The sequence below is a fragment of the Chiloscyllium punctatum genome, chromosome 49 (genome assembly GCF_047496795.1).
Source record: "Chiloscyllium punctatum isolate Juve2018m chromosome 49, sChiPun1.3, whole genome shotgun sequence".
Lineage (NCBI taxonomy): Eukaryota > Metazoa > Chordata > Chondrichthyes > Orectolobiformes > Hemiscylliidae > Chiloscyllium > Chiloscyllium punctatum.
Window position 1 is genome coordinate 17,487,185 of NC_092787.1, and position 22,800 is coordinate 17,509,984.

The window sequence follows — 22,800 nt, forward strand, 5'->3', positions numbered from 1 at the left end:
TCTATCAATAATTAATTGTTCTGATTTTAAACTTAAATTTGGTAAAATCGTATTTGCTTAGTGCAGTGAAAATTTGAAAATTGCAGATACATGATTAATACCTGAAAATAATATTATGCAGACAGAAGTTCTAGTGTGACGTACTCTGATTTCCTATTTGGAGCAGAAAGTCTTGTCAATTGCCAGGCTTTGAGAAATGAGATTCTAAAAATGCAGCAAACAATACATGCTAGTGTTATAGAACAGGCCAGACCCTTCAAAACATTTCAAGAGGGTGGCGAAGACCTGAACATTTCTAATTGTTTTGAGCCAGGTGTGAGGTGGATATTCCAGAAGTGATGCAGCTGGCCCAACCACTCAGTTTCAAACAAAACAGAATTTATGTTACACCAGCAAAAGAGAACAGAATCTAACATATCTGAAAAACCAGTCAACTCTATTGCAACTTAATAACATAACCTTGTTAAAGGAGCAGCATTGTCACATTAATTCCCTTTAATATTCTCCTTTGTGAAGGCAATAGTAAATGTTCATGATCAAGTCTTGCATAAGTATTTGCTGGGAAATCTATTTGATCAAAATATTATCGAACATACTTATGAGAAACAAAGTCGCCAGTCATGATTGTGGTTGACTTCCTTGATGACCCTCTTTCTTCCAGTGTTGGGATTTTGGCCTTGCATCCTTAAATTGTATTGAGTACTGATTGCAGCATGTTGTGTTCCTCTTACTTTTCCAATCCACATGTACATTTGTACTGAGTGTAACAGCCAAATGATCCTGAGTTTAGCATTTTAGCCAAGTGTCGACTGATTCCTGCTGAATATCTTTTTTAATGTATCTTCAAGGTACATAAGTTGTCCAATTCAAGGTCCAATTGTTGCTAGATCAAATAATCAGTTCTACTATCCTGTGTTGCTTTTGTTTAGGAGCTTGTGAAACTGACAATAGAGAAGCAAGAACAGCCATCCCCTACCTCGCCTGTGAAACCCAGCCCACCAACGTCTAAAACTGACAGGTAAGAATTCTTCCCTGTATGAACATGACTAATGAACCAAATATTCGCTTGATCGGCATTGAAACCAGAAAGTTCATTTCAGTGGAATGAAGTATATGAAGCTGGAATTAAATACGTTTTTGTTTCCCACCCATGCACTTCAGTGAAGTATTTTCATTTCAATTAAGAGTGTAATATAAATGCAAGTTCTTATTGCAATAAAACGCTTTCAAAAAAGCTGCACTTGAGAGCTATCTTGGAGATAATGGAAAAGGCCAAGAATGCTGATCAATGTCACAAGTAATATCCAAAGTATTTTTGATATTGGGTGTGTATTTTTCTTTAAATTCTGCACTAGCCAGGAATGAGAATCCAATTTGTATAAGAACATAAGAACTAGGAGCAGGCGTAGGCCAAGTGGCCCTTCAAACCTGTTCTGCCATTCATTAAGATCATGGCTGATCTTTTCATATCCTGAGCTCCACTTACCCGCCCTCTCACTATAACCCTTAACTTTTTTGAACAGGAAAGGAATTATCTATTTGAGCTTTGAAAGCACTTACTGAGGAAACCTCAACTACTTCACTTGGCAGGGAATTCCACAGATTCACAACCCTCTGGGTGAAGAAGTTCCCCCTCAATTCAGTCCTAAACCTGCTCCCGCTAACTCTTGTCCTAGTTTCGCCTGCCAATGGAAACATCCTCTCTACTTCTATCTTTTCCATTCCCTTTGTAATTTTACGTTTCTGTACGATCCTCCATATTCTTCTAAACTCACTGGTGCCTTATACAGCTGCAACATAACCTCCTTGCTTTTAAACTCAATCAGTTTAGCAGTGAAGGACAAAATTCCATTTGCCACCTTAATTTTTTTTGCACCTGCAGACCAAAACTCTGAGACTCATGCACAAGGGCACCTAGGTCCCTCTGCACAGCAGCGTGCTGCAATTTCTTACCATTCAAGTAATAATCATTTTTACTGTTGTTCCTACTGAAATGGATGATTCCAGATTTATTAACATTGTTCTCCATCTGCTAGACCTTTGCCTACTCAAAGTATCTATGTCCCTTTGCAGAGTTTCACTGTCCTCTGCATATTTTGCTCTCCCACTCATCTTGGTGTCATCTGCATTTGTCCTGAGTAGGCCAGACTAGGTGTTGAGTAGCATTGGTGAGTTTTATGATCAGAATGTTTTGTTGTTGGCCTGCCAGATTTCTTTCAGTTCTGTTTCAAGTGCATTGGGATGCAAACTCTCAACCTCAAATTTAGTTGAAAGTCAAATTTCTCAAATATTGGACTGCAGACTGTAATGGGTGGCTTTCAACTAATTATGTTGATCTGGTGCTTGACTCTTGCAGTGCAACAGAGCTTCCACTGACTGACAGGGAGAAGGAAATTCTTACTAAAACTACTCCAATGACAAGGTCACTGGAAATAATTCCAGACTCTGTGGATGGAGAATGTGCCCCACCAAAACCACCACTGCCTGGCATTCGCATTATGGACCACAGGTAATGGATTAAAGAGGCAGTCCTCTATGTTTGTTTCTTCAATTAAATGTTGATCGTTAAAGAAACTTCAATCATTGTTTATTTAATAGTAATGAGTGAGTGATGCCGTTCACTATAAATCGCCGCTTCTCTAGCTTAGCTTGATGTTGCAGTAACATATCTCAATATTGCCCGCAGTATGTTTTGCAGTGATGTGACTATTGGACCAAAAAACAAAAGGTTGGGCAAGAAATGTCCATCTGTGGTTTACTAGGGAGTTGAGTGTAGTATTATGTTAAGAGGAGCAAACTGTTATGAAGAAAAGTGATCAAAGAATTAGGAGCAATTCAGAAAGGCTGGCCAAAGTTTGATTTAACAAGGGAAAACTAAAATGAGAATGAAGTAGCAAGTAAAATAGAAATGGGATTCCAAGAGCTTTTCAAAGTTTATGAAGTAGCTGAAATAAGCATAGGTCTCTTAGGTACAGGAGAAACTATCATAGCAAATCAGGAACTGGCATAGACACTAAATATTTTGTCTGCCTTCTGCAGACACAGAAATCGAGAGACTGGTAAGAACAAGAAACATAAATTATTACTTCATTAGCAGACCAAAAGTTTTTAAGACATATAATGGGCCAAAAGCTGATGGTCCTTGCCAGAGGGTTCTGAAAGTGGTAAAGATAATAGATACACTGGTTATGATTTTCCAAAGTTCCCCAGAGTCTACAGCAGTCCTTGAGTTTGGCAATTGGTCAATGCAACCATGCCCTTCAAAAAACAGACAATGAGAGAAAATAGGAAACTGCAAGTCAGTTAGTTAGCTGGCATCAGCTGTGTTGGGGATATGCTGGAAATCTGTTAAGGATGTCTTACAATACAATAAATGATTAACTTTGACAGTCTGAATTGAAAAGTACAGTATTTCATTTTAATAGGTATTAAACTTTCATATGTTAATGTTCCAAGAGAAGACATGTATGTTACAAAGTTAGCATGTGGATGCAAAGAGCAATTAAATAGTATGTTGGCCTTTACAAGGAGTTTGCAGTGGTTTGGTGAGATTCCACCTGGAGTACTGTGTACATGTTTGGTCTCCCTGTCTGAAGAATAACATACTTGAAGGTTCACCAGAGTTGTTCCTTGGATTAGGCATTGGCTGCTGGCTGGCTCAATGTTTTCATTGACAGTTGAGAAGCATAGAGATGATCTCATTGTAACATGCAAGATTCTGATGAGGCATGATAAGCTTAACACTAGGAGGTTGTTCCCCTGTCTGTAAAATTTAAAACTATTCATCAGTTCATGGTAAAGACTGCTCATTTATTACTGAGATGAGGAGAAATTTCTTCACTGAGGGATGTGCATCTTTGGAATTGGACTGTGTGTAGGTGCTGAATTATTGACCATATTCAGATTTTTGCTCTCTTGGAAAATTAAGGGATTTGGATCAAGTATAGTTTGAAGACAGAGTCTTGTCTGGCTTTAGTGTATTATGTTTTTAATATGTACATGTTTCCAGTTGCATCTGAATAGGAAGTGATACAATTACTGGTTATTTTGCATGTCAGATTGTGGAAGTGATCTGGATATCTGCAGTAGATTGTCACCAATTTGGTTCTTTTTCTATTCTGCATTTTGGTCATCTGTACAATCTTAACAGGAATTTTGTTGCATATTGGTTAGTTGTGTTCAGTTAAAACCAATGTATGGGCATTTGAACATTTTTTTAAAATTGTGGCTTAAAATGCTTTTGCTGGTGTCATACCAGCATGCTTCTGTTTCTAGTTAACCATTTTAAAATGTCCTATTGCTAAATCTACATAGATTTGTTTATCAAGCCAGAATATCTTGCAGTTTTAATCATTACGTGTTTTGTCCTGCAACAGTAGTGTTCCACCTCTACCACCCAAGAAGAGGACATCTGCACCCTCCCCAACAAGAGTGGCAGTAGTATCTCCCATAAGTCGAGCTGCCAGTGGTTCTAGCTTACCCAATACCAAACAGGTATGGAAACCTTTTTCATTGTTTGGATGGGAGAGGAATAAGCACAATAGGATAAATAGATTGACTAAGGTTTGCAATTACTAAATAAAAGTCACATTTGTGTCCATCAACTGGAAATAAACTATGTTGGATATGTGCAGTAGGATATTTGATTCTTCTGTTGAAGCAGGGTCATGTCCAATATGTTCCCAATCTTTAGATGAATAGGAACACAAGTAAATATCACATTTCCTGACTCCAAATAAAAATATAAAAACAAAACTAAACTTGACCATCTCCTTTTAACACTAGTGATGCATTGGACAATAATGAAAGCACTTGATCATGTTAAATGCATTTCACAACAAATATTCTAGCCACTTAAACTACCGAATGCTGGTAACTCACAATATCATTGATCCTGAAGGAACTAATGTAACATAACTGTAAAGTTGTGCTGTAAGTCCTACATTGGTCCTAATTAATATCCATAGTCTGGATGGTGCAAGTTGTAAAGCATACAGGCACATGTAAAGTTATTTTTAGTTAAAGAGGCTTGAAATATAAAATTTGCTTTTCACTGAAGTAAAGAAAACAGAAGATTTTTAAAAATTGTTGATGAGCAAGAAACTTGAGTTTCTGCTGCGTTGGAGTCCATTTTGAGGGGGACATTGATTCAAATTGTTATAATGGGACAAGACTTCGAAGAATCCCCTTATAATAAAGCATGGAATACTTTACCCCAGGAAGTTATTCAGTCAAGAGATTTTTATAGTCTTTAAAAGAATCAGCACAAACAAGCTGGGGTGAGTGGTGTCGGTGGTCTTAATCTGATGATAGGAGAACAATCCCAAAGATATACCTTCCAGTATCAGTTTGGGAAAACAGATTAGGTGATAACTAACTGTAACTGCTATTCAACAATAATGTTGTTATAAGAACCTACCTCTGGTTCTGTCACAAAGTTCTGTTAACCTTCCATTAATACAGTCTTGCATTTTATTCTGTCACTCCAAGTGTTGCAATGTTTTTGAATCAAAAGATATTGACCGATATAGAAAATATTAATTCATTCTCTGGAGTTTTTATCTCAAGCTTTTCCTTTTATAATGTAGTTTTGAAATTATTAACTACAATACAGTGTTCAATCATCCTTTATCTGTAAATGTTGCAAATATTAGAGAGCAAGTTATTTCTCTTGCATCATAACATCACTCTATAACATCACAATGTCAATATTTTATATAAGTATTTTGTTAAATTTAGGACTTTGATGGATTGGATTGCTATCTGCAAAGGCGGCTATCCGGTGGCAGCCACTCATATAGTGGTGAATCACCAAGGGTATCTCCTTGTAACAGCATGGGAAAACTAAGCAAATCTGATGAACAGCTATCATCGTTAGACAATGATAGTGGGCAGTGTTCGCAGAATACAAGTTGTGAAACACTTGGTAAGATGCTTTTTTTGAAAAGTTACCATACTTTTTTTCTCTTGCAGGCTAGTTCATGCTTTTAACCTTTTTTTCAATGTATTTCTCCCATTTGAAAGGAATTATTCTTGCTCTTTTCATTCCCTAAACTATGCATCAAACTCCAGTCATCTTATTTGTTTGTGTTTGGCATTTGTTCAAATTGACTTCTTGGAGGTAAATTGAAAGGTAACCTCATCCCACTCTGTCACTCCTTTGACAGATATTTAATTTTGGTTTTGATAAGGAGAAGCTGTTTCCAGTGACAAGTGGTCGGTAATCAAAGGAGTTGGATTTACAAAGAAGAACAAACAACAAAGAAAATTTACAGCCCAGTAACAGGCCCTTTGGCCCTCCAAGCCTGATCTGATCCAAATCTACTGTCTAAACCTGTCGCCCATTTAGAGTCATATAAATGTACAGCATGGAAACAGACCCTTCGGTCCAACCTGTCCATGCTGACCAGATATCCAAACCCAATCTAGTCCCACCTGCCAGCACCCGACCCATATCCCTCCAAACCCTTCCTATTCATGTACCCATCCAAATGCCTCTTAAATATTGCAATTGTACCAGCCTCCACCACTTCCTCTGGCAGCTCATTCCATACACGTACCACCCTCTGCGTGAAAAAGTTGCCCCTTAGGTCTCTTTTATATCTTTCCCCTCTCACCCTAAACCTATGCCCTCTAGTTCTGGACTCCCCGATCCCAGTGAAAAGACTTTGTCTATTTATCCTTTCTATGCCCCTCATAATTTTGTAAACCTCTATAAGGTCACCCCTCAGCCTCTGACACTCCAGGGAAAACAGCCCCAGCCTGTTCAGCCTGTCCCTATAGTTCAAAGCATCTGTATCCCTCTGCTCCCCACCTACTCATGCATCTGTCCAGACACATCTTAAATGAATCTACTGTGCCTGCCTCTACCACCTCTGCTAGCAATGTGTTCCAGACGCCCACTACCCTCTGTGTGAAGTATTTGTTGCGTATATCCCCCTTAAACTTTTCACCCCTCACCTCGAAAGCATGACCTCTCGTTATTGAATCCTTCACCCTGGGAAAAAGCTAGTCTCTATCCACCCTGCCTATACCCTTCATGATTTTGTAAACCTCAATCAGGCTCTCTTTCCTCCTTCTCCCCCCCCCCCCCCATAATCTCCTTTTTTCTAACGAAAACAAACCTAACCTACTCAACCTCTCTTCATAGCTAGCACCTTCCATACCAGGCAACCTGCTCGTAAACCTTCTCTGCACCCTCTCCAAAGCGTCCACATCCTTTTGGTAATGTGGCAACTAATGTGTACACCGTATTCTAAATGCGGCCGAACCAATGCCTTGTACAATTTTATCATGACTTGCCAGCTCTTATACTCACTATCCTGTCCAATGAAGGCCAGCATACTATATATGCCTTCTTGACCACACTATCCACCTGTGCAGCAACCTTCAGGGTACAATGGACCTGCACTGCCAGATCTCTCTGCCCATCAACTTTTCCCAAGGCACTTCTGTTCATTGTATAATTCACTCTAGAATTAGACTTGCCTAAATGCATCACCTTACATTTGTCTGGATTGAACTCCATCTGCCAGTTTTCCTCCCAATTCTCCAGTCTATCTATATCCTCCTGTAATCTTTGACAGTCCCTTTTGCTTCCTGCTACTCCACCAATCTGTGTGTCATCTGCAAACTTGATGATCATACCAACAGTGCCCTCTTCCAGATCATTTATGTATATCATAAATAACAGTGGCCCCAACTCTGACCCCTATGGAACACCATTGGTCACTTTTCTTCATTTCGAGAAACTCCCTTCAACTACTACTGTTTCCTGTTGCTCAACCAGTTCTTTATCCACCTAGCTAGAACACCCTGCACACCATGTGACTTCACGTTCTCTATTAGTTTACCATGAGGAACCTTATCAAACGCCTTACTAAAGCCCACGTATATGACATCAACAGCCCTTCCTTCATCTATCAACTTGGTCACTTCCTCAAAGAACTCTGTTAAGTTGGTAAGGCACAATCTCCCCTGCACAACACCATGCTGCCTATCTCTGATAAGCCCTTTTCTAAATATAAATAGATCCTATCCCTCAGTACCTTCTCCAGCAACTTTCCCACCACTGATGTCAGGCTCACTGGTCTGTAGTCACCCGAAATATCCCTATTGCCCTACTTATACAGTGGGGCAACATGAGCAACCTCCATGTCCTCTGGCATCTCATCTGTATTTAAGGATGCCACAAAGATATCTGTCAGGGCTCCAGCTATTTCCTCTCCCGCCTCCCTCAGCAACCTGGGATAGATCCCATCTGGTCCTGGGGATTTGTCCACCTTAACCTCTAGCCTACCCAACACATCTTCCCTACTTATGTCAACATGATCCAGACTATTCATCTCACCCATTCTCTCAGGTTCGACACACAGCTTTCCTTCATTATCCTTTAGTGGACCAATCCGTTCTCTAGTTATCTGCTTGCTGCTTTTATAAGAATAAAATGCTTTGGAATTCTCCTTAATTATGCTTGCTAAAGCTATTTTATGACCCCTTTTAGCCCGCTTGATTCCTCATTTAAGACTTGTCCTACTCTTCCGATATTCTTCCAGGGCCCATGCTGTTCTTAGCTGCCTGTTCTTAGCACACAAACACGCATGCGTGCGCACAAAAACATGCGCACACACTCGTCTGAGGGTGGATTTGAACCTGGGTTCCTAGCACTGTGAGGCAGCAGTGCTAACCACTGAGCAGCCATGCGACATGTTCTTGTAGTCTATTAACTAGTAATTCGTAAAACAAGTACAAAAGTACAATAACCCTGACTAGAATACAGGCACATTCACTACTGAATAATAATTGAGGTGTTTGTGCACTTTGAAAATGTCTGATTACTGGGTTTGTTTCTTGGTCAGTGTTGGTCCATATTTGATCAGTAAATCCACAATATTTAAGTATGAGGTATAATCTATGTACTACTTCATTTTGGGTTACAGTGCATTTTCTGTCCAAGAATATAAGAAATGAATTTGAATAGGTGAAATGTTTGGATGTGAGGGTAACCTATGCTGGAAATCAGTGGTTCAGTTTGTTTGAACTGATGAATTGCTTTCTATTTTTAATTAACATTATTGCTAATCAGTTATTTACTTATGTGTAATAAATGTTGTTGTGTTTAAGGATGAGATGTGTGACTGGCTGCATTTCACTTAAAATACTCTTTCTACCCCTCAGATAATCCAGAAAGCTATGATCCCGATTATGATTTCCTGCATCAGGACCTTTCAACTGTTGATCAGATTCCCCTGCAACTTTCTGGCACACTAAGCCCACTTCCCGAATCAGCAGTAGAATCCAGTTCACCTCTTCCTGGGCAGACATTTACTTCACCACTTTGTACTTCACAAACAGTGCCAGCTTGGAGGCAGATACCACAAACTGATGTTCAACCTTTGCAGATGCCACCAGCGTTGCCAGAAAAGAAGCGTCGGAGTGCTACCTCATCAGATAGTTCCGCATATAGAGTCTCGTACGAGCGGTTTCCATCACAATATGATAATATCTCTGAGGAGGAAATGCAGAATTCTGCTGTACCAGCAATTCAGCATCCTCCTTTTGCTGTAGTGTCACCAAGGCCACAAGGGATGTTATCAATTTCAGTGGGATTTCCAAACATTGATGTTTCAGAATCAGCAGGAGTACCAGAGAAGCCACCTCCACTCCCAGAGAAGAAGAAAAGGAATAGTGAGTATTCAACTTTATAACCATGTGAAAAAATGTGATTTTATTATTTTTAACAAAATAAATATGTTTTATTAACAGAATATGCAATATTAAGTTTGTGGTGTACAGGGTAATGTTCATTATACCCCTGGCTTCAAGATCTTACTTTGGTCCGAGGAGACAAGATGCTTTAATGAGTTCATCCTTTGTGATTCTCATCAAATTTCTGTCAATATTGCTACCACCACTTGAAGGATGACACAACACTAGATTGTAGTCCAACAGATTTATTTGAAAGTTCAAGCTTTCGGAGCACTGCTCCTTTGTCAGGGAGCTAGTACTTTCAAATAAACCTGTTGGACTATAACCTGGTGTTGTGATTTTTAATTTGTCCACCCCAGCCCAACACCGGCATCTCCACATCATTTGAAGGATGTCGAGTTATAAAGCTAAAAATAATAGTTACAAATATGAGCCCCATTTGAAAGGATAAAGTCTACCGCTATATTCTGAGGTTTTTCATTGTTTGAGTCCATAGAGTATGAAAGGTTTCGTGAAGGCATTGAATATTAATTTTCGATGTCACAATAGTAACAGTAGTATAATACAAGCTGACAGAAATCATGTTACTATGTTTTTGCAGCTTGTCGAGCAGCATAGCAAGGCTATCTTTTATTCAAAAATTACTGCTAATTGATTGAAATTCTCCACGTTAAGATTATAATAGCTATAGTTGGCTGCAGCAGTGAAAATATTGGTGAATTAATTATGGCATTTAACGGGATAACCTTTAAAATTGGAACCAATTCCTGAAGACCATATGTAAAGTAGCTTGGGCATGTGTCCCAAGTTATAACACTCATTTCTGCCTGATCATTTTTGTTTAAACACCAAGTGCAGAGTAGTCACAGATCTGTACCTTCCAAACATCAGCGTGCATTAAAAATTATAATATCTGCTTTCTGCACAAATTATCCATTGTTTGAGTTTGTGAAAGGAGTCGTGTGTTTTTTTTTAAATAAAAGACCTATCTGGGCTGCTTTTTGTTATTTCAGCAACTTCACTTTTCTTATGGAATTAGAAACGTAGAAAATAGGAGTAGGAGAAAGCTCTTCAAGCTTGCTCCAGCATTCAACATGATCGTGGCTGATCATCCAACTCAGTGCCCTTTCCTACTTTCAACCCATGCCCTTGGAACACTTTGGCCCTAAGATCTATATCTAACTCTTACTCAAAACCACCTAATGTTTTAATTTAAACTGTTTTCTCTGGCAGAAAATTCCACTGGCTCACTGCTGGGTGAAGACATTTCTCTTCCTCTCCGTTTAAAATGGCCTACCCTGTATCCTGAGACTGTGACGCCTAGTTCTGGACTCCCCAGTCATCAGGAACATCCTATCTGCATTTATCCTATCTATTCCAGTTGAAGTTATAAAATTCTGATCAATTCCTTCCATTGCAATCATTCTTTATTTTCAAAATTTTTCAGTTTAACTCCTATGGTGATGTGCAGCATTGCCTTTACCAGCCTAAGCAATGACTTGGAGTGAGTAGACTGTTGACACTATTCAGTTTACACTGTTGAGAGTATGTTGCTGAAAAAGCACAGGTCAGGCAGCATCTGAGGAGTAGGAAAATCAACGTTTCAGGCCAGAGCTCTGATGAAGGGCTCTGGTCCAAAACATTGATTTTCCTGCTGCTCAGATGCTGCCTGACCTGTGTTTTTCCAGCAACACACTCTCAACTCTGATCTCCAGCATCTGTAGACCTCACTGTCTCCTAGTTTACACTGTTGTTGGCTTTGCCGAATCTTCTTAAAACATTTTACTTTGGAAAACAAAGAATAGTGCATATTGCAGTGCTTCATAAATAACACTTCCATATATGAGAAGAAACTGGGAGGGAGTTGATTTTAAGCATTGTTGAAGTAGGTTTTCAGGACATTATGAAAGATGGAAGGAAAGCAGAGAATCGCAGGGAAATCAAAGTATATTGCGGTTTTATAACTGAAAACCATGTTCCCATTAGACATATCCCATGTTTATAAATTATTTTTATGATTTAAAAGGATCATACGTGTAATGATTGTAACAAAGTCAGTGACGTGGACCTCATCGAATGAGTTCCCTGATTTAAGCAGATGAACAGCCTTAATCAGGGAGCCCTGGCTGACAGCTATAAACAGGAGTGACAGGTTCTGTTCACTGAGAACTGACTCTGAGGGAGTTGGATCAATGTAAAAGACTCTCATGAGTAAATAAAGGATGACTTTGTGACGGGATATTGGTCTGTGGAGTTATTTCAGTGGTGATGAGACTGGGGTTAGTAATATAACCATGTAAAAGCACCTAGTTGAAGCCAAGCAGACTTAACACAAGCACTCCAACTGTCCAACTGGCTTTATTGTTGGAAAATGTGGTAAATGGAGCATATATGTTGCAAAGTATTCCAATGGAAGTGGACACTCTCCTCGGCTGACTGAGCTTAGGGAACACCACTCGAGTAAAGGCAATTGCAAAGCCCCACTCAGAACATATCCTGAACAGAGGAACTCTAGGTCAGCCCACAGCAAAACCCCAAAACCAAGCCAAGCTTCAGCCCAACAGTTAAAATTTTCTTCAGGATCCAGCCCAGCAAGCCACTGTAGTTGCTGCTGGTATGTGGACTTGACAGCAAAAAATGTCCCACTGGACCTAAATTTAGTAAGAGAGCTCATAGACTGCTATTCAGAACAGTGTGCACCCTGGAAAGTCCTCCTATATATAGCTTGGAACAGTTATTTTGCTTAGCAAAATCCAAATCCGAACCAGTTAAAATAAATGTCTGTTTTAAATGGTCACCCAATTCTAATGGAGGTTGATAACTGGGTTTGCTGTATCAAAATCCTGGACTCCAGCACTTATGACAGGCAGCTGATTCAGTTATGACTGATTTGATTGTAGAAAAAGCTTGATGAGGCAAAATTGGTTGAGAAAGATTCACCTAAATTGGCGCAACATTTTTTGATTACAAAATGGCTGTCTGAGTGAAGTCCTAATTAAATACCTGGACGTTTTTCAGGAAGGTCTACGGATTATCACAGGACCAAAGGCCAACTTGCATGTTGACCAGGAAGCAATTCCACGATTCTGCAAGGCCTGCCCAGTGCCACTTGCTTTGTCTGCAAAAGTAGAGGCAGAAGTCGGAAGGCTGGAAAGCGAAGGAATCATTAAACAAGTCCAGTTTGCAGAATGTGAATTCCGACAGGTTCATTAGCCTTTGTAGGGATTAAACAAACAGTAAATTATTTTTCACATCTGGAGTCTTTCTCATCGAAGATTTATATTCAAAGTTGGCAGGGAGGCATGAGCCATGCATACTCGCAATTGTGATTAGATGATTCCCAGAAGTATGCTACAATTAATATCCATAAGAGTTTGTATCAGTTTCTGCAACTGCCATTTCAAGTATTGTCAGTCTGTGCAAGTTTTCAGCAGACAATGGAGAACATTTTACAAAGTCGATCCCAGGTCACTCATTATCTAAATGACTAGATAAAAGTAGGGGAGACGAATAAGGAGCACTTAGAGAACATGGATGTAGTCTTTAGATGTTTCTCCTAGCTGGGCAAATGCTTTAGAAGTCAAAAATGTGTATTTCAGGAACCCCAAGTGGCGAACTTGGGCTACAGAGTCGACAATAACCGGGTTCCACCAGTTGGAAGATAGGGTAGTCAAAGGTGTCTCACCTCCCATGTCTGTATCGGAACTTTGATCTCAACTTGGGCATGTGAATTATTACAGAAAATTCATATATAACCTGGCATCCATACTGGCATCTTTGCATCAACTCTTTAAAAAGTGTTATCCTTGGAAACTGTCATGTAGCCAAGCCATAGCATTCAGGGAAGTGACAAAACAGCTGCCATCCTGTAAGGTATTGGCAAATTATGATCCTAAGCAGTATCTGGTATTGACAGGCGATGCCTTCCCATACAGCATTGGGGTAGTATTAGCTCATAGGTTGCCCAGTGGAGAGGAATGCCCAATAGCATATGCATCCAGGACTTTGGCTAATGCAGAGTTAAATATGCCCAGATAGAGAAGGAATGTTTGGTCATATTTGGAGTCAGGAAGTTCCAGCAATAACTTAGGAATGCAAATTTGTAATAATAGCAGATTTCAAACTCCTGCCAGGCTTACTTAGAGGACTAGACAATGCTGTCCACTCCTTGGATGCTGCCTGAACTGCTGTGCTCTTCCAGCACCACTAATCCAGAATCTGGTTTCCAGCATCTGCAGTCATTGTTTTTACCCCAATGCCGTCCATGTTTTCAGGCTGACTTCAGCGGTGGGCTGTAAAGGACTGGAGAATGCCTAATGTTGTGGCTTTATTTAAGGAGAAACTGGGAATGATAGATCTGTGAGTCTGGTATCAGTGGTGTGCAGATTGTTGGAGGTGATTCTGAAACGTAAGATTTACAAGCATTTGGAGAGGCAAGGACTGATGAAAGATGGTCAGCGTGGCTTTGTGCAAGGGAAATCCTGACTCTCAAACTTGATTGAATTTTTTTTGAGGAAGTACCCCAAAAGACACTGGGCAGAGCAGTAGAAATTGTTTACATGGGTTTTAGTAAAGCTTTTGACAAAGTTCCACATGGTAAATTAATTGGTGAAGTTAGATCACATGAGATGCAGAGAGAGCTTGCCAATTTGATACCAAAATGGATTGACATTAGGAGACTATGGCGGTGGAGGATTGTTTTTCAGACTGGAGGCCAGTGACCTGCAATGTTCCGCAGGGATCGGTACTGAGTCTACTTTTGTTTGTCATTAATATAAATTATTTTGAATGAGAATTTAGGAGAAATGATTAGTAACTTTGTGGATGACACAAAATTGGTGATACAGTGGACATTGAAGGAGTTTATCTAAGATTACAGAGAGATCTTGATCAATTGGGTCAGTGGGCTGATGAGTGGCAGATGGTGTTTAATTTGACTAAATGCAAGATATTGCATTTTGGTAAAACAAACAAGGCCAGGGCTATCAGGAAAAGCTGTAAACAGCGCAGAAGCAAAAAATGCCTGACCATTCGGTAGCCTTTCCAACCTGTTCCGAAACCCATGAGTTCTTCCTCTCCAAGTGTTGAAGTTGCATCAGAATTTTAATGTACCCAGCAGATGTTGCTGCCTCGATGCATTTGCTGCCTAAAGAAGAGAATGAATTTCTTTGACTGTCCAAGCACAAGAGGCCAGCTACTGTGTTACACGCTGCCTGTATCTGGCAGAGTTGGGAGAATCTGACCCGGTGCTAAAATGCCCCAGAAGGAGCTCCAAGCAAAAACCAGCTTATGTCTTTGGATTCAGAGGATGGGGTATTGTGATTGTGATGAGGTCAGTTCAGGTGGTGTCATTGAATATGAGCTCCCTGATTGGGGCTGTTAATCTGGTCCAATCAGGGAGCACTGGCTGACAGATAAGAGCCAGAATGTCAGGTATCTTTGCGCGTTCTCAGAGCTGGCTCTGAGGGAGCTGGTTCAGTGTGAAGGATTCTACATGTAAAGGGTAATTTGCTGATGGGATATTGGTACTTGGGGAGTTATTTCACTTTACAAAGAACACCTACTGAAATCTGTAACTGCATTTTATTGTAGCTTTTCTATGTCATAAACTTAGATGAACAGTGTGAGTGCAAGTGCTGAGACATCCATTTTGAGGATCTTAGATCAGATCGAATGGAACAGTGTGTCAGGTCAATATCACCGACAGTAAATAGTGAATAAGAAAACTAAATATGCTCTGCGTTCAAGTTGAATCCTAGAAGAAATATTCTCTTCTTAACCTGCTGACAAATAACTCTTGTTTTCTTTAGAATTCACTGCTAATTTTTCTTGAAAGTATTGGATGGATATAAATTAATAGCAAGATTACTGACGTTTTCAATAAGGGCAACTTGGATATTATTTTAAGGTATCCTTTATAAGGAAATCGCTTTAACTGAATCCTTTCCCTATGTTCAATTAATCATCCTGAAGAGAGAATCAGTTTTGTGTGTTTAAAAACAATGTGAATAGTTGAGGTTGTTTCTTCAGATATAAGAGAATCCTGGCTGCAGCTTTCTTTTGAGCATCACCAGTGCTGCTTTAAAATGATGTACTATGTTATTAATGATCACCTGGTTTTTTCAATGAGTTCACCGATGGTCATAACACACTATTCTGTTCAAGAGAAGTATAAAGCTAATTCCAGATTGTTTGTTTGAATCTATTTGCAAATGGCTCTTTAAGTTGGGTGTTTCCAAGTATATTGTAATAGTCTTTTAAAGTTTCATTAGTTTGATTAACCTGTCTAATTTCAGTGAAGGTAGTTGTCGACTCGAAGCATTTGTACAGAATGCATTTGTTTCCCCCGACAATGCATTTTTAGGCATTGCATTGAATATATTAGTGTTTCAATGATAACTGTAACAAATAAATAAAATGTTTTAGACTTTGTGTTCTTTAGTAAAACCTTGAACGTCTGCTGGGTCAGGATTAAAGATGAAAGTCTGGCTGCCAAGAGCATTAAAGTTGCAGAAGAATGGTGTCTGATGTCAGCTGAAGTTTGAATTCGTTAGGGGAAAACGTTTGCAGCAAGTAACATTTTGGACATTTTGTGTTTAAAATTTGAAGTTTTTCCAAGACTCTGGAGATTATCATGCTTAATAAGTTGCAGAGAAACAAGTTAGATTTTTTTTTTCTAAAAATTTACTATGTTCATCATCAAGCACTGAACAGTTCACAGGGAGGCTGGGTATCCGAGAGAATGTAATTGAAAAGAATGAGATGACTTCAAGTTGAAATAGCATGCTCCAGCGATCATGCAGTTTTATGTAATCTCACTAATTGTTTGAATTGTTTGAAAACAGCTTATTCCAGATAGTTGTTGCTCTGTGATAGCTTATCTTTTATTGATTCATTCAGTCCATGAATAGGTTTTGAAGTTCTGAAGTCTATTAAATCACATTCTTCCTTGGATCTCATACTATCCCTAATTTCCCTTGTTAACCTTGGTCAGGCCACCTTTCCCATTTTTATTTTTATGCCAAACAACAATTGTTCATTCTTGCAGTTCCTTCATGTGCTCATTAAATGTTTTAAATCATTGACAATCCACCATCATCCCTTTTAAGCAACATTCCCCAACTTGCCATAGCTAGCTAGCGTCTTCTAACAGTGTAGTTTCTTTTATTTAGATTCAGGACCCTAGTCTCAGAATGAACTATGTCCCTCTCCATCTTAATGAACAAAATGTGCACGCTACATCTAATTGCCCATTTCTTGGCAGTGAATGTAGTATCCAATATCTCTTGCAAAATAATCAGTCCACTATTGTCCATAAATTAAGGCTAATTTGCCATTAACATTGTGATTAAAAGGCTACAATTAAACTACATTATTTGATATGTATTTTGAAGGACACCATTTTAATGCCTGATAACACCTTAGTAATCACTCAGCCACCTCTGTCATAAAACTTCAATATGAAAGTGACTGTGTGTGTGTGTTCACTGAAACTGAGTTATGGTTATTGTCAACTCTTCTGAAGCATAGGTGAAAATTCACAATTAACTGATCACCTGGAAAACTCAAGTCCTCTTGCAACTACTTAACAGCAAGACAATAGCTTCACCAATTAAGATCAATGGTGAGATCAATGTATAAATCTATATTTTCCATATCTTCAGTCATTTTACTGAAGGCTTTTATAGATAATGAAATTCATAATCTTCAGTGTGCCAGCTCAGCCTTTGCCAGACTGAAGAAAAGAATAGTTTGAGGACCAGGATCTAAAATATGCAGCTAAGGTCATGGTTTACTTGGTGCAGTAAACACCTCTTCACAAATCAGACATATGTTCTGGAGACTTGGGCAACGCAGGAAGCATCTGAAAGCACTGAAGATGTGCTACCAATGATGCCTTCACAAGATCCTCCAGGTCTGGTGGCAAGAAAAGTGAACCAATAGTAATGTCCTTTATGTATAAAGGATGGTGGATGTTTGGAACTGTATTCCACAAACGGCAGTGAAGGTATTTGTAGTCAACTGTCCAGACATGTATATCACACATCTGAGCCCTAGGTCTTATGGCTGAAAGCTAGAGACACAACCACGATGCCACAAGAGCTCCACTATGTATAGTTGTTGATTTTTAAATCTGAGAGAAATTTTTGTTCAACTAAGATGTTAAGAGAAATGGGCCAAAGGCAGATATGTAGAGTTAGGCCACAGGTCAGCCATGTTCTCATTGAATGGGGAAGAGGGCTCAAGAGGTTGAGTGGTCTATTCCTGTTCTTGTTTTCCTATATAAAATGTGAAAGGGGAATTGATGAAGTAGACATGACGATATTTCCTCCTATAGGGTCATCTATAATGAGAGATCATAGTTTTAGGACAAGGGATATGAACTGAAATTAAGTGATGAGAAATTATCCCCAAAATGCAGTGAATGCCAGGACATTGAGTAAATTTAAGGAGAAGAAAGACTGATTTTTAATTAGCAATAAGTTGAAGGGTTTCTGTAAGCAGGCAGGAAAATGGAGTTGAGGTTAGCCATTATTGTATTAAATGGCAGAGGGGCTGAATTGCTCCTAATTCCTATGTGTTCTCCTAAGCCAACATTCCCAGAATTATTCACTAATTATGCAAAACCAGCTTTTCTAGGTGGGACTAGACTTGTGAAGCTACTTCTCTACTTTGAGCTTAGTTTCAAGAAAAGACTCCCAGATGGATAGCAGAAATACTTTAAGGATGACCTCCCAGGTATTGTTGAAAAGGTCAAACATGTGCACTGACTAATTGAAAATCTTGGCATGTGACCAACAAAAATGAAGAAGCCTGTTTGGGAAGGTGGAAAACTCATCATGACTTTAGGGACATACGGATGCAAAATTGAGGTGTAGGAAAGTGCACAAACCTCGAAACAACTAGTTTACCTAAACTTTCAAAGTCCACCTGCCTACCATTTGCTAGACTATGCAGAGAACTTTGCAATCATCTCAGAATCCATTGTACCAGATTAGAAGTAAGATATTCTCTGATACAAGGACTGTCTCAAAAGAATAATTTTTATAACTTATTTTCAAGAAAGAATCAAACAATTGTTTCTGTGCAGAAGGAGACCACTTGGTCCTCTTTTCTACACCTGTTCTCTGAATGAGCATTGTGACTTTGCCATCCTGTCATACACTATCACCATCATCCCACACATTATTTCTTTTTGAATGCCTTGATTAAACTTGCCATCATTGCACAGTAGGCAATGCATGTAGACCCAAGCCACTAGCTGTACAAAAATGGTTTCTCTCTCATTGCATTTATTACTTTTGCAAATCCCTTTTAAATCTGTGCTGTCTGATTCTTGATTGTTTAATAAGCAAGAATAGTTTCCCCCTATCTACTCTGTCTAGACCCCTCATGGTTTTGAAAGCCTGTATCAAATTTCCTCTTGGCCTTCTCTAAGGAAAACAGTTCCAACTTCTCCAGCCTGTCTTCCAACTGGTATTTCTTCCCTGGAGCCATTACTGTAAACTATTTTTGCATTTTCTCTGATGTGTTCGCATCCTTCTAAAAATATGGCAACTAGAACTGTACACAGGACTTAAGCTGAGGTCTAATCAGTGTCCTTTGTAGGTTCTATACTCTTGTTTGTTATTAATAAAACCTAACACATTGTGCTCTCCACCTGTGCTGACAGCTTTTATGACTTGTGCATATATACACCATGTTTCTCTGCTCTTACACACCTCTTAATTCTGTACTCTGGACTGTGTCTCCCATATTCTTTGTATCAAAATGTAGCTCCCTCATTTCTCTCATCTGCCACAAGTCCACAAAATCCACTATGTTGTCCATGTCCTTTTTTGAAGTTTTGTATAATTCTCTTCAGCTTACCATGCTTCTAAGTTTCATATTTTCTGCACGTTTTGACATTGTCGTCTGCACTCCAAGATCCAGATTGTGAGTATACATCAGGATAAACAAGGGTCCCAATACTGACCCCAGGAAGCTCCGTTACGAACCTTGCTGCAGGCTAAACAAAATCTGTTAAACCATACTTTGTTTCCTGTCACTCAGCTAATTTTGCATCCACGTTGCTCCTGTCCTTTTATTTCATGAGCAATAACTGTTCTCTCAGGTCTGTTGGGTGACATTGTGTTGGAATAATTTTGGAAGTCCATGTAGACCATATCAGGACCACCTCATAGCACTTTCTTTTTAAAGAACTCCAAGTTAATTAAACATGATTTTTCCTTAAAATCACGCCAGCCTTCCGTAGTTAACCTCCACTTGTCTATGTGACTGTTAATTTTAACCCAGATTATTGTTTCTAGAAGTTTGCCCACAATTGAAGTTGAACGAACTGGTTTGTAATAGCTATAGGCTTATCCTTTCAAACTTTTTTGAGGAAGGGCATATTGTTTGCAATTTCCTCATTCTCTGGCATCACCTGAGTCGAGGAAAAACAAAGATTATGGCTGATGCTTCTGCAATTTCCCCAGACACTTTCTTCAATACCCTTGAATGAATTTTATCTGGCCCTAGCAGCTTAGATTAGCTTAATTGATGCTGGAGCCTTTTGCTTTTGGTTTTACATGATGAACCTGAAAATAGTGACAACTTTTTTTTATTTTCCATGATACTTTGAAGAAATATCATTAAATTTTAAATGAGTATCTGAGGTAATTCATTCACAGTTATTAGTAGGGAAGGGATTATACTGTTTCAAATTGATCAATGACTAGAAAAATCAAATAGAGAATACTCATTGTTGTCTGACTAAGCCAAACACATACTTTCTTTTCTCTATTTGATGAGTATTATGAGCTGGCACAAAATCAATTGGCCAAATGGCCTCGTTTCTGCAACATAATTACTTTGAGATTCTGTTTACTTTGAAAACTTTAAAATTGTTTGTTTTGTGCAGTGTTTCACCACTCCAATTTTATAATCTCTGTGCAAATTTGGAGTAAATACTGAGTTAAAGGCAAGTCTCTATATGGGCACTTGTGTCTTTAAATTTAGTAAACATTCTTCAGGAGTGAAATTGGACAAAAGTACTGAGCCAACTGGGCTATTAGGACAGGTCGTCAAATGTTGGTTCAAAAAGTAAGTTATGAGGAACATCAAAAAGAAACAATTATCACTTAGTTTGTTTTGAGCACCATTCAAGAATTTGTATCCATGAATTAACTGGGGTCACTAATCAGATGTGTAGTCCAGAATACAAGGACTCTTGTGGTACAATGATAATGTCTTTACCAGTGGGTCACAAGGCGCCATGTTCAAATTCCAAAGGTGTGCCTTATGTCTGAACATGTTAATTTAGAATATCTATATCTTGTGATATACCAGTAGTGTCCCTGCCTCTGGGCAAGAAGGTCCAGGTTCAAGTTCCATCTGCTTTGGAGATGTATAATGATGGGTCCAAGCAGGTTGTTGAAATAACTGTATGAAGGTACCTGAAGACCTCACTTGAACATGCAGTGAGGGTTGTGAATTCTTAAGCATGAAGCCACTTTCTGGGTAATGATGTGCTTTACCGAGTCATCAAGAAAATTACAATAAAATCACAACTGTAGCACAGTTCATTCTCCCCAGGGCCGGAAGTTATTGACTCTTGGGAGTTTAGCTTGTGTTTGATGGAGTATAAATTATTTTAGATTTTTAAAAATTAACCACTAAAACACTATCTGTACAGTACATATCCTTCAAATTTCTTGAAAGAGTGAATGTTTTAGAACATATAATGAACGCAAGTTTCAAGTTGCATTACTTTGATTTACTTTGGAACCAATTGACAGTGCACAGTTGAACCAAAAAAAAAGGCAGTTTTCTCTTTGAATAATTTATTTGTAAGGCAGCATCCGAGGAGCAGGAAAACCTGACCTGCTATGCTTTTCCAGCACCCACACTCATTTAATTTACTTGAAAATAATGAGATCTGTTTTTTCCCATTGGTAACTTAGCATTTCAGTTCTTCATATCTTATTAGCCTTACAAATAAACTAGGCGAAAGTGAGGACTGCAGATGCTGGAGATTAGAGTAGAGAGTGTGGTGCTGGAAAAGCATAGGAGGTCAGGTTTTCCTGCTCCTCGGACGCTACCTTACAAATAAATTATTCAAAGAGAAAACTGCCCTTTTTTTTGGTTCAACTGTGCGCTGTCGATTGGTTCCAAAGTAAATCAAAGTAATGCATCTTGAAACTTGTGTTCATTATATGTTCTAAAACATTCACTCCTTCAAGAAATAGAGTCATAGAGATGTACAGCATGGAAACAGACCCTTCGGTCCAACTTGTCCATGCCGACCAGATATCCCAACCCAATCACCTCCCACCTGCCAGCACTCAGCTCAAACTCCTCCTGTTCATATACCCATCCAGATACCTTTTAAATGTTGCAATTGTACTTGCCTCCACCACTTCCTCTGGCACCTCATTCCAAACATGTACCATCCTCCTGAGTGAAAACGTTGTCCCTTAGGTGCCTTTTGTATCTCTCCCCCTAAAGCTATGCCCTCTAGTTCTGGACACCACCATCCCAGGGAAAAGACTTTGTCTGTTTACCCTATCCATGCCCTTCATTTTATAAACCTCTATATATGAAGAATAGTGTTTTCAGAAAATACTGTACAGATAGTGTTTTTAGAAAATGCATAAACAAAACTATAAATGTAAAAGGGGCATCCCAGATGCTTCTCAAAAGTATAATTGTCGTCTGTTTCAGCACCTATTGGGAGAAGGTAACAAAGATTTAGTCAGGTGAATTTTGAGTCTCAAGAAGAGAGGGAGGTGGTGATGCTGACTGGTTTAAAGAAAGCTTAGAATTTAAGACCTAGCCTACTAAGCATGAGCATTCGATTCGTAGTAGGGCAGATAGAGTGGAATGCACATAAGACAGGAGTCAGTAGATTGCAAAGCTCATAATGGGTTATTGTACAGTTACATTTTTCTGAGATTGAGCGAGACCACGGTTTAAATTCAAAAATAGTTCTTGTCATTCTTTGTCATAATTTTGTAAATCCTTCCTCATTTCAAACCTCCTAAGTCTGCATTGTGAAAAGTACTGATTGTTGCAGCTATTCATAGCTTAATAGTTGTTATGACTTAGGCT

At 39.0% G+C, this 22,800-nt stretch overlaps 1 protein-coding gene across 1 annotated transcript in view; it reads left to right on the forward strand.

The window, feature by feature from the left end:
* Positions 1–22,800, forward strand: part of LOC140469263 (rap guanine nucleotide exchange factor 1-like) — a 236,966-nt gene that overhangs the window by 121,346 nt on the left and 92,820 nt on the right. Inside the window, exons 5-9 of the mRNA XM_072565605.1 lie at positions 930–1,018; positions 2,357–2,509; positions 4,377–4,494; positions 5,740–5,926; positions 9,178–9,687. Of these exons, the coding sequence (XP_072421706.1) occupies positions 930–1,018; positions 2,357–2,509; positions 4,377–4,494; positions 5,740–5,926; positions 9,178–9,687 (1,057 nt within the window). The remainder of the gene's footprint in view (positions 1–929; positions 1,019–2,356; positions 2,510–4,376; positions 4,495–5,739; positions 5,927–9,177; positions 9,688–22,800) is intronic.